Genomic DNA, 12548 nt, shown 5'->3' with positions numbered 1-12548 from the left:
GAATCTCCCTGGCAACGTGGAATATGACTCCCAGGGAGGAATGTAGACCTGGCACCGTGGGACGGAGAACATCTTCTTGACCAAAAGGGGGATGTGAAAGGAAATGAAATAAGCTTCAGTGGCAGAGAGATTCCAAAAGGAGCCGAGAGGTCACTCTGGTGGGCACTCTTATGCACACTTTAGACAACCCTTTTTAGGTTCTAAAGAATTGGGGTAGCTGGTGGTGGATACCTGAAACTATCAAACTACAACCCAGAACCCATGAATCTCGAAGACAGTTGTATAAAAATGTAGCTTATGAGGGGTGACAATGGGATTGGGAAAGCCATAAGGACCAAACACCACTTTGTCTAGTTTATGGATGGATGTGTAGAAAAGTAGGGGAGGGAAACAGACAGACAAAGGTACCCAGTGTTCTTTTTTACTTCAATTGCTCTTTTTCACTCTAATTATTATTCTTGTTATTTTTGTGTGTGTGCTAATGAAGGTGTCAGGGATTGATTTAGGTGATGAATGTACAACTATGTAATGGTACTGTAAACAATCGAAAGTACAATTTGTTTTGTATGACTGCGTGGTATGTGAATATATCTCAATAAAATGATGATTTAAAAAAAAAAAAACAGATCCAGTCACTGGAAGATCAAGAGGATTTGGATTTGTGCTTTTCAAAGATGCTGCTAGTGTTGATAAGGTTTTGGAACTGAAAGAACACAAACTGGATGGCAAATTGATAGACCCCAAAAGGGAGAAGGCTTTAAAAGGGAAAGAACCCCCTAAAAAAGTTTCTGTGGGTGGACTGAGCTCAGATACTTCTGAAGAGCAAATAAAAGAATATTTTGGAGCATTTGGAGAGATTGAAAATATTGAACTTCCCAAGGATACAAAAACAAATGAAAGAAGAGGATTTTGTTTTATCACAGATACAGATGAAGAGCCAGTAAAGAAATTATTAGGAAGCAGATACCATCAAATTGGTTCTGGGAAGTGTGAAATCAAAGTTGCACAACCCAAAGAGGTATATAGGCAGCAACAGCAACAGCAGAAAGGAGGAAGAGGAGCTGCAGCTGCCGGACGAGGTGGTACAAGGAGTCGAGGACGAAGTCAGGGCCAAAACCGGAACCAAGGATTTAATAACTATTATGATCAAGGATGCGGAAATTACAATAGTGCCTATGGTGATGATCAGAACTATAGTGGCTATGGCGGATATGATTATACTGGGTATAACTATGGGAACTATGGATACGGACAGGGATATACAGACTACAGCGGCCAACAGAGCACATATGGCAAGGCATCTCGAGGGGGTGGCAATCACCAAAACAATTACCAGCCACACTAAAAGAGGACCTTGGAGAAAAGAGGAGGAAATACTAAAGTAACCCATCTTGCAGGACAGTGTTGAAGATTGGTCTTCTGTTGATCTAAGACGATTATCTTGTAAAAGACTTTCTAGTGTACAAGACACAACTGTCCAACTGTATATAGCTGCCAATTACCTTTCTTTGTTTTTACTTTGTCCTTTGCTATCTGTGTTATGCCTTGGTGTGGATTTGTGTTTATACAAATTTTATTTGTATGACTTCATGTTAAACCTCAAATAAATGCTTCCTTATATGAAAAAAAAAAAAGAAGAAATAGATGAAATAAACTTTAACCGTATATTCCATTTAACCCAATAAATCCAAAGGATTATCATTTCAACATGTAATCAATATTTTAAAAAACTATCATTAGCATAATACTATGTGATGGTAGCACAATATTGTAAGTACACTGAACAAAGATGTCCGTGAGTAAAGCTGAAAGGGGTGGGCTAGAAGTATATATGACACCTGAAGTAAAGATAGAAGATAAAGACTGGGACTGTTTAACTTAGCAAAAACTGGAGTGGTCAATGATTGTGACTAAATGTACAAATATAAAAATGTTCTTCCATGTGGGAAAACAAATGAATGTCAACCATATGGAGTGTTGAAAAAGGGATGGTATTGGGGAAAAAAGTCTATGGTCAACAGTAACATTGTAATATGCTTCCATTAAATGTACAAAGGCAATATACCAAAGCTAAATGTGTATGAGAGGGGAATATAAGGGAGGGATATGGGATTCTTGGTAGTGGTATTGTTGTCTGACCCTACTACTATATTGTATGATATTTTATTTTTCTTTTTATTATCTATTTTATTATTCATTTTAAAAAAGCTTTTTTTTTCGTAGTAATCAATATGTTCAAGTGCTGACTGGTGATAAATGCGCAACCATATGATGATACCATGAACAACTGATTGTACACTATGGATAATTGTATGGTATGTGACTTCAGCTTTATAAAATTGTAGAAAAAAATGTAAGTAGGGATAAAAGCGCTGGAGAAGACATGGAAAGAGGGATGTATGTGTTTATTGTTGGTAAGGAGGCAGAATGGTGCATGTAGCATTTCTGGAGGACAGTTTTGTGGTTCCATAAAAAGCTAAGTATGTGGGTGCCATAAGGTCCTGCAACCTCCTTAGGGGGCATTTACTTGGAAGATCTGAGAGCAGGGACATGAATGGACACTTGCACACTGGTGTTTATGGAGCTAGTATTCATGATTTGCAATGAATGGAGGTGGCCTAAAGGAACATGACTGAGGAACAGAATGGTGAACTGTGGTGTATGCATAACAGCAGAATACTGAGCAACTACAAGAAGGAGTGAAGCTGTGAGACACGCATCAAGGTGAATGGATCCTGTAGACAGCATCTTGAGTGAACTACACCAGAAACAAAGGCAAACACTATAATGCCTCATCAATATGGACTAACTACAATGTGTAAACTCAGAATTGAATCTTAGAGCACAGCTTATCAGGGGAAAACTTATTATAAAGGTCCCTAGATTGTCAGCTCTTACAGCAGTCACATCTATTCCTGAACTGTAATGGCTATCTTCAGATTCCAAGATGCTGATCCCTTTGTGTATAACCTGATCGATCCCTGGAACTTTGGGTATCTGTGTGACACCTGAAACTCAGAACTAGAGCTTGGCAGATATGAATGTCAGTATTAGCACATACAGCAACTGTTAAAAAAGCTGAAAAAGAGTTCAGACTTCAATTAGAGATATGAATGAAGCAGATCTGGTTAGGACTAAGGCAAATTGGGACAAAGGGTAAAGGACGATACTGAATGTGTTCTAAATCTTCAACTTCCATGTGAGACCAAGGGAAGAGATGTTTATTTGATGCAGGATCTCTATTTCCTAAACAATTTAACTCATACAATTTGTTCAAACACCATAATTAGAAGTGAGACCTGGTAGGTTTGCATAGGTTAGTGTGAAATAGCAACACATCCCAAAGTAATTTGGGCAGAGAATAAACATATATATGCAGGGCTCCCCTGAGGAGCTGGGAGAAAATGCTGAAGTGTTAGACTTCCTCGCCAGGACTGTTGCTGATGTTCTCACAAACATTGAGGACTGGTTATTTGGTATGCCAAGCCCTCTATCTTGGGGCCTGCCCTTACGAAGCTCATTACTGCAAAGGAGAGGCTAAACCTGCTTATAAGCACAAACCTGCTTCTAAGTACAACAAAGAGCACCTCTTTGTTGCTCAGATGTGGCCCTCTCTCTCTCTCTCTAGCGAACCCAACTTGGCAGGTGAACTCACTGCCCTCCTCCCTACGTGGGGCCTGACTCCCAGAGGTGTAAATCTCCCTGGCAACACAGGATATGACTCCCAGGGATGAATCTAGACCCGACATCATGGGATTGAGAACATCTCCTTGACCAAAAGGGGAATGTAAACTGGAACGAAATAAAGTTTCAGTGGCTGAGGGATTTCAAATGGAGTCGAGGGGTCACTCTGGTAGACATTGTTATGCACTATATAGATAACTCTTTTTAGATTTTAATGTATTGGAATAGCTCGTAGTAAATACCTGAAACTATCAAACTCCAACCCAGTAAACTTGACTCTTGAAGATGATTGTATAACAATGTAGCTTACAAGGGGTGACAGTGTGATTGTGAAAACCTTGTGGATCACACTCCCTTTATCCAGTGTATGGATGGATGAGTAGAAAAATGGGGACAAAAACTAAATGAAAAATAGGGTGTGGGGGGGATGATTTGGGTGTTCTTCCTTAATTTTATTTTTTATTCTTGTTTTTTTCTTTTTCTGGTATAAGGAAAATGTTCAAAAAATGCATTGGGGTGATGAATGCACAACTATAGGAAGGTATTGTGAACAGTTGATTGTACACCACGGATGATTGTATGATATGTGAATGTATCTCAATAAAACTGAATTTGAAAGAAAAAGCTATCAAGATATTTTATGTTCCTTTTTTCATGCTAAGTCTTTGAAATCTGGGGTGTATTTTGCACTTACAGAACATCTCAATGGGACCAGCCACATTTCAAGTGCTCAGTGGCCACTGAATTGGACAGCGCAGGTCTAGCTGCCTCGAGTCAAACTGCGTTTGTCCCTCCCTGGAGCTTTTGCCACTCATCATATTCTGCCCAGAATGAACACCTACTGTGTGCAGAGCTGGGGGTACAGAGGATCATGGCGCAGCCCCTGCCCTCCTGGCACCCAGGGTTAGGTTTTCTCCATCTCTGTCCCCTCCCCAGCCGGGGGGGAGGGGGTTTTGTTCCTCAGAATTAAGGAATGAATATGACAGACAGGGAGGGTTGGGGATCAGCCTGGGAGCAGCACCAGAACTTACCAGGCACCGGCAGATCTGGCAGGGGTCCCTGGGGAGCATCCACTCTTGGCCATGCTCCCAGTGAGAGCCGTCTTTTGTGCAGCCTGAAGGCACAGACAAGAGGCCTGATGGGAGCCAGCCTGCCACCACCCCTCTTCACATGCCCTCCGAAGGCTCTCTCCCAAGCCCAGACTACACCAGGCTACACCTCTTCCTAAATCCCTCAGTGGCTCCCTAGTGCCCCTGGCCGGGTAAGGCTCAAGATCCTTAGCGTGCCCATCATGGCCTTCCATGGCCTGGCACAGCAGTGCCCACCCACTGCCCATCCCTGGCCAATCCTCCCCTCCCACTTTAAGCCATTCGTGCCTGTTGGCACCTCCCTCACCTGGCACTTCCAAGCCTGTCCCCTCTTCCTGGAGTGCCTCTGCCTTCAGCCTCCCACCTAGCTAATGCCTATTCATTAAGGCTCGCCTCAGAACGCCGCCTCCAGGAAGCTTTCCCTCAAGCACCCGGGTTGGATTAGGTCTCCTTCCTATTTCCATAGTACCTGGTGCCCACTCTCTTGACGGCCTTTGAAGCCTTATTTTTCTTCTCCAATATAGGTTTATGCGCCAGTGTCACCCTCTAGTGGTCAGCCTTAAGAGCAGACCATCTTAATGTGTTTAGGATGCACAGTGCAAGTAATTTAACAGCCAATATTTACTGAGCAGCACTGAGAGATAGAGAATATCATTATTCCACCTTACAAATGGGGAAACCGAGGCACAGAGGGTAACTGACTCAGAGTCACACAACTACCAAATGGCAACGGTAGAATTTGAGCTCAGGCATCCAGCTCCAGGGCAGCCTTGGCCTGCATGTCTCCCCCACTGACCCAGCCCCCAGGTCAGAGGCCAGCAGGATGACCCCAGAGTTCAAGAAACGGTGTGACTGCCCCACAGGAAAGGGGCAGGAGCACTCACCTTGGCAGGCTGGGCAACAGTGCCCCGGCCTCAGGACTGGCTCAGGGCAGGGGCTGGGTGGGCACATCGTGGGCACGCAGTGAACCCGGTTCCTCTGCAAGGCACCCAGGGCTGTAATGACCCCAGGTCAGGGCTCCTAGAGCGTGTGGGGCGGGCCAGTGTTGGGAGCCCTTGGGGGGGCAGGGGAGGGCACAGGGCAGGGATGGAGGGAGCTCGCTGGGCATCAGGTCTAGGCAGGCATCGAGGGGGCTGAAAGAATAGCAGGCATGGCCCAGGGTGAGATGGGGGTGTCCCAGGAGGGGCAGGGCCTGGGCAAAGGTGGGGCATTCACCAGGCAGGAGCAGTGCAGACAAGGGTTGGAGCTGGACAGGAAGCCGGCCCCTTCCTCATAAAGATGCCCCTCGTACTCGCAGCCTGAGGAGGGTTGCCACAGTGACAGGCAGGTCATCAGGGAGCAGAGTGGGTGGACATTACCCAAAGGGAAGGCATGACCCCAAGCGGTATTATTCCACCTTACAAATGGGGAAACTGAGGCACAGACCGTCTAGGGCTGAGGGGGGGATGGAGGAGCAGGACAGGGTGGGGGGTCACCTGGCCGGCAGACGGGGCAGCACTCCCCAGGTGGGGTGTAGCTCTCCAGGCAGTTGAGCTCTGGGCATGAGGGCCCCTGGCACCGCACAGTTCCTGCCTGTGGGGCAGACACTGAGCCGTCTCTCCCTCTCCATTGCCCCAGTACTCGGGCAGCAGGCAGTACCAGCCCTGTCTGGCCCCCGGATTGGGCTCGGCACTGCCAGGCCTGGTGTATACAGAGCAGCAGGGACGTAAGTGTTGCCTGGGGCCAGGTCCCGATGCCCTTACCTGACAGGTACAGGTGACGCAGGGCTCCGGGTGCCAGGTTTCCCCAGCCCTGTGGCCCCTGGTGCAGCCTGCAATGTCAGGTCCCCAAGTAAGAGACCGAAAGGACTTGTGCAAAAGCCCTGCACAAAGGAACCACATCAAAAGGGCACTATCACATGGTAGACATTGTAGTAGATTTTTATATTTACTACAGTAATTTTCCAGCAGATGGCAGTAAAGGGCGTGACTCTAACATAATCAGTACACTTCAATCATTTTACAACAGATTAATGAGTAAAGTTTCTTGAGAAGGGAGTGCCTTTTTCTGTTTTGCCAAAGGCATCATGTATGCTAGTGGTGGCTTTGTGGCACCATGTGTCCTGCAAGCTGCATGTGTGTGCATGTGTGCAAGTGTGTGAGTGTGTGTGTCCCTTTGAGAGCCAACAACTCCCAAGACTTCATTCCTCATCTCTGGCGAAGACCCCCAGGCTTTATTTCCAGACTTTGCTGCTCTCCTGAGCCCCTGTCCCACTTTTCTCAATACCACTTGATTTTCTTCCCCAGGTAGGGTCGCCAGATAAAATATAGGATGCCCAGTTAAATTTGAATTTCAGATAAATGACAGATAAGCTTTTTAGTATAAGTATATCCCAAATACTGCATGGAATACACTTATACTAAAAAAAATTATATGTTGTTTATCTGAAGTTCAAATTTAACAAGGCATCCTCTATTTTTATTTGCTAAGTTTGGCAACCCTATCTCCCTAACTATATGAGCCAGGAACACCCCACAGCACAACTATTGCCTCCTCTTCCACCCAGCTCTTTCCATGCCACTGGCACCACTGCCCTCCTGGTTTCCCAAGCTAGGCCCCCATGGTCCATGGAATCCAACCAGTCACTGGCTTCTGCCTGTTCTTTAGACTAACACCTCTTCTCCTGCAGCCCCTGCCACCGCTGGCTCCACGTTAGAGCAATTGCTGCAGTAGCCCCCTAACTGGTCTACCTGCATCTAGCCCATTCCAGATGAATATTCCTAAAACACTTTCTTGAACATGCCACACTCCAGCTCTTCAACATTCGATGGCCCACAGAAGGAAGTCCAAATGGCGAGTCTACTGCAGCCCCTTCCCACTGATCTTCCCTCTCCTGCTGCCCACGTTTCCCTGGTCTTTTGCCTGGAGAGCCCTCAGGTATTTCCTCTCATGGGGAAACCCCACTTTCCCTTGAAGATCCAGCTCAAATGACTCCTCTGGGAAGCCCACCCTGACTGCTCTACTCTGAGGGGCTTCCCCTACCCTCTCCCCTGGCAACTAACCACATACTGCCTTTCTACCCCCCTTCAATGAGTTACTGGGATCTTAAATCTTGTGTTATATTAGCAATAAGCTTATTTTCTCAATGAGATTAAAAGCTCCATGAGGGAAGGGAAAAGGTCATGTGTCTATCTCTCTTATAGCCTCTGGCTCAGTCCCAGGCCAGAGTCAATGTCTGCCGACCTTACATCCAGATCTGGACTCCCCGAGCCACGGTCACAGTCGGCGGGCAGGCACCCCCTGACGTGCCACCCACACCCACCCCCAGGGCCCACCAGAATGGGTGCAGGAGGTGAGGCTGGGCCAGCAGGGGCCTGACCTGGCTCACAGTGTGGGCAGCATGCTCCTGGCTCGGGGCAGGGTCCTTTTGGGCATGGCTTTGGGGTGCAGGTCATGGTCCCTTCCTGTGGGGAAGCAGGAAGCAGACTGATGGCTGCACAGTATCAGAACCCCAGGGAGAGGTGGGGGTGTCTCTGCAACTGAAACCTCACCCCAGGCTGGGACAAGTCCGAAGAGCAAGAGGCTAAGTTGGCTTGGGGGTGCATGGTCTGAGAACAGAAAAGACACATCTGACCCCCACCCCATCATCTCCTGCTACTCTTGCCCTCTGGATGTCAGCTCTTCCAGGTAGGACAAATTCCCCAATGTGCAGAGATCCCAGAAAGAGAACCAGGGGCTTCCTCAATGGGGAAGTGAGGAAGGAAAGGCCTGGAGAAGGTGGGTGTGAAACCAGCTGACAGAGAACAGCCCACACAGTGGGGATCCGCAGCAGAAAGACATCGACATGGGTGCAGGGCAGCTCAGTGAGTGGGGTCAGTGAGGGACATACGGGTGAGGGGGTGATGTAGGAAGGCAAGCAACTACATCCTCCTTGTTCTCCAGGCCACTTTGCCAGGTCCAAATCAGAGGGCCCTGAGGGGGTCCCTGCCATGTGCAGGGGGCACTGAACTCAGAAAGTAGAATTACGTGGCATCAGCTGAGGGAGGCAAGGTTTGGGGTGAAGAGCAGGCAGAACCCATTACACAGTGTTCAACACCCCAGGCTGGAGGGACAGGTAGCTGAAGTGAACCTGACAGGTAAGGGAGACAGATGTGGGACATCCGTGCAGGTCACGGGAACTCACCAGACAGTGGCAGGTGGTGCAGGCATCTGGGGAGAAAGTCTCCCCGTTGCCATAGGCCTGGCCATTGTGGCTGCAGCCTGGGGAGCAGATGGTGCCATCACTCAGGGCTTCTCGGCCCATCTCCAGGCCCCGAGGTGGCCCCAAGCAGGATGACACTCACCGTGGCAGTGAGGCAGGCCGGGCTTGGGACTGCAGCGCATGGCCCCACCCTGGCAGACACAGGCCATGCAGGCATCAGGCTCCCAGCGAGACCCCTCAGGCCAGGGGCCCCCCAGCCCCCAACACTGGGGAGGGGCCGGGTGGCACTCGCAGGACTCCAGCTGCCTCACCCTCGCCTGCAGGTCCTTGTTCTGGGGGAAAGAGGCAGGAAGGACAGGGGCTGGCCCGGCTTCCCCCACCATCCCCTGTGGCTGTGTGGCATGTGGAAACTGGGGCAGCACAAGGAAATTCGACAATTCCAGAGCAGAGGAAGCTCCCCCACCCGTCAGCATCCAGCTCAAGCAGAGTCACCATTGTCAGGGCCTGAGATCTGGACAGAATCTCAGGGAGCATGAGGCCTGGCTTGTCCTTTGGACAGAACGGGGATTCAACAATCCCCAAAGTTAAAGACTTCATCCTTTATCCCCCCAAAATCCTTCCCGAGGCTGCCTCATACGTAGTAGGTGCTCCACAATGTTTGCTGAGTAACTGAAATAATATGAAGATCCGGACTGACAAAGCAAATACCCTGGGGGGTTCTTCATTGATACGCTACAACCAGTGTTGAGACCTGTTCAGAGAGGAACCTTTCCATGTGCATTTAAAACAAGACTCTTTTAGGGCCCCGGCCCACCCCCCTCTCTCCTTTCCTCCCACCCCACCAGCCGGCCCCACCCCACGCCTCCCCACCCATTGGAACCTGCTCTCTGAGCTCGGCCACCTCGGCCTCCAGCCGTCCCAGCCGCTCCTCCAGGGGGCACCTCTGCTCCGGGGGGACCCCAGCGGGGGCTGAAGGGTGGACTGGCACCTGCTGCTGCTGGTCGTGGACCGCATGACCTAAGGGGCACACGAATCCAGTGCGGGCCTATGGGGAAGGAGGGTCACCCTGTGCCCCACGCCCATCCTCCTGCCCACCCAGCTTCCAGGGAAGGAGACACGGCCTGCGGGATGCTTGGGTGAAAGCTGGAGGGACAGGAAAGCAGGGGAGGAAGCCCTGAATGGACACAAGTGGCTCAGGCCACCTTCCCCGAGGAGCAAGAACCTCCTCATCAGGTGCCTCCCTGACCTGGAAAGGTGGGAGGATGGAGATCTGGACGGGGCCTCCCCATGGCCTGCCCTGACTCTGCAGGGGTCCCCAAGCATGGCGGGGGTGCGGGCAGGGTGCAGGTCAGGATCATCCAAACTCACTCTTGGCCAGAGACCACCTGGGAAGCTAACATGCCGTCCTGGGAGGTGGGGGGGGGGGGGCACAGAAGGCAGGAGAGGGTAAGAGGTGGGGAAAGGCAGGGCTGCTCTAAGGTGCCTGGGGTCTGGCTTGAGGGTCTTTTCGGGGAACACATGAGCAGGCACGCCCCCTGACTGCTGGTCTGGGCCTGTCAGAAAAGGCACCACTTTTGGAGAATGTGCACAGGGAGGAGCAACTGCTACACTTGTTTCCAGCCCCAAGTCTTGTCACTTTTCCAGGCCTGGGGTACCCGCATAGCTGGGGGGGGTTCCAGAAAGTGGGACTTGGCTGCGCTTCCTGAAGGGTTTGGAGTTGGTGCTGGGCAGACCCTCCTCATAGTTTTCACCACACCAGGCCAGGTGGAAGACAGCCTGTTGGAGGGAAGGGGGCCTCTGAGTTGAAATTCAGGTCTGGGAATGGGGAAAGGCCACTTTCACCTTCTCACTTCTGCAGAGTCAGGAAAGCAATGGCAAGGAGGGGATAGGCTGAATAGGTGGTTGGTTCCACAGACATCATCACTCCTGGGGGTGGGAGGGGGCAGGGCAGTGGAGGGTCTGGAGGAGCAGGTGAGAGGGGAGGAGAAGAAGGAGGAGGGAGAGGGGAGGCTCTTTTCCACAGAGGCAGCTCATTAGCGAGGCAGGGCCTGGGGTGGCTAGAAGGGTTTCCCACAGACACTAGGCCTATGGGGCAGGGGACCAGTGTCACCCACTCCTCCCCCACTATAGGGCTTGGATTCCAAACCTGTTTTGCCCTGAATTCCCAGCCTGGTAAATGCCATCCCCACCCACCCACTTCCCAAGCTAGAAATCTTGGGCTCAGCATCTTTTCTGGACCTCCCCCAAATTCCATCAGTTGTCCCCCAATCCATCCTCTCCTCTCCCCTCCCCTGTCCCCACCCCTTCCCCTCGCCTCTCCTCTTCTCTCCCCTCTGTCTCCATTCAGGAGGCTGAAGACAAAGCTCCCTGACCAGCCTCCCTGCCTCCATCTCTCCTCTGCCCTTGGAGGATCCTTTAGAAATCACACATCTAAAGGTTCCCCAGAGCAAGCCCCAATGCAAACTTTCACAAGTGCTGCCCTATCTTTTCAGCCTGCCTTGCGAACACATTCGGCATTCTAGCACCCCAACTGTAGGCTGACACCCAAAGCCGTTGTGCATGTTCCCGTCTCCCTTCCTTGCACAGGGTATCTGGTCCCTGGAATGCAGTTTGTCTGCAGATTTCTGGCTCCTGTATCTCGTTTCCTTCCTGATCAGATGAAGAGTGACCAAGAATGGGGTCTCAGCATCTTAAACCCTCCACCCAAGCTTAATTCCCATCTGGCCTCCTGTCACTCCCACCCCTCCAAACGATCCCTTCTCCGAGCCTCTCCTCCAGTCCTGCTGCAGCAGGCACAATAAGGGGATCAGGGAGAAGCTGGGGGTCTTCTGGGATCACCAGATGAAGATGGGACCACCCCTTGCCTGGGAGATGTGCAGAAAGAGTTCCCAAGGGTTCCTCAAGACCTGATTGTTCCCTATGGAACTTTCCTTTGCTGCCCTCTCGTAACCCCCCTTCCTCACCCCTAACCCCTAGATCCTGCCTGACCACCTCAGACTCCAAGTCAGCTCCCACAGCCGGCCTCCCCCCTTTTTCCCCTTTCTCAAGAGAAATCATTAACTTCAGACTCGCAGATTCCAGGACGATGCGGCTCCCCCACTGTGTTGCCTGCAGGAATTTCTCCCAGGGCCATTGCGGGAAGCCCCCTCCCACTCCTGGACCCCTTGCCTTAGCCTCTGGTCTCCCCCCACCATCCTCCCTCCAACCAAGGGGTAGACTGAGGTTGGTGCTGAGAGGCTAAAGCACCCCGAGGCAGAACTGGGAGAAGGAGCCCCTGGCCCCCGTCCATTCCCTCAGCCTGGGCTGGGCAAGAGGTGGGGTCCCGGCCCGCTGGTCCCCAGGACCTCGGCGACCCGACTCACCTCCGTTCGGCCCCGGGGCCCGCGCCAGGCTCCCCAACTGCAGGAGGAGCGGCAGCAGAGCGGCCCCCACTCCTGCCATGCTCGCCGCGCCGCGCTGTCTGTGGTCGCGGCTCCGCAGGCGCTGGGGGAGGCGGGGGTGGGGAGACACCAGGCCACCTCCCACCCAGGCTTTGTTCAGAGAGCCTGGAGGCGCCCAGCCCTGCGACGGCCCCTGAGAGCAGCCCAACCCCGCAG

At 51.1% G+C, this 12548-nt stretch overlaps 1 protein-coding gene across 19 annotated transcripts in view; it reads right to left on the bottom strand.

The window, feature by feature from the left end:
- The window catches only part of LOC119534136 (kielin cysteine rich BMP regulator), a 34675-nt gene extending 22200 nt beyond the window's left edge, over window positions 1–12475 (bottom strand). For 15 of the 19 annotated variants that reach the window (XR_005216965.1, XR_005216963.1, XR_005216964.1 and 12 more), the window contains exons 1-10: window positions 12315–12475; window positions 9833–9969; window positions 9095–9284; window positions 8935–9011; window positions 8131–8215; window positions 6515–6582; window positions 6248–6344; window positions 5988–6070; window positions 5657–5750; window positions 4716–4798 (exon numbers count right to left, since the gene is read on the bottom strand). Coding sequence is in view for 11 of the 19 variants with exons in the window: in XM_037836206.1 (XP_037692134.1) it covers window positions 4716–4798; window positions 5657–5750; window positions 5988–6070; window positions 6248–6344; window positions 6515–6582; window positions 8131–8215; window positions 8935–9011; window positions 9095–9284; window positions 9833–9969; window positions 12315–12393 (993 nt within the window). In the remaining 8 variants the exon portion in view is untranslated. Of the gene's footprint in view, window positions 1–4715; window positions 4799–5656; window positions 5793–5987; window positions 6071–6247; window positions 6345–6514; window positions 6583–8130; window positions 8216–8934; window positions 9012–9094; window positions 9285–9832; window positions 9970–12314 lie in introns of those variants that run through there. The other 4 variants (XM_037836203.1, XM_037836204.1, XM_037836201.1 and 1 more) reach the window with 3 other exon arrangements.
- Window positions 12476–12548: the final 73 nt, after the last annotated feature.

This window comes from Choloepus didactylus, chromosome 5 (genome assembly GCF_015220235.1).
Source record: "Choloepus didactylus isolate mChoDid1 chromosome 5, mChoDid1.pri, whole genome shotgun sequence".
Taxonomy (NCBI): Eukaryota; Metazoa; Chordata; class Mammalia; order Pilosa; family Megalonychidae; genus Choloepus; species Choloepus didactylus.
The sequence above is the reverse complement of the archived record's forward strand: the minus strand, read 5'-3'. Positions and strand labels throughout refer to the sequence as shown.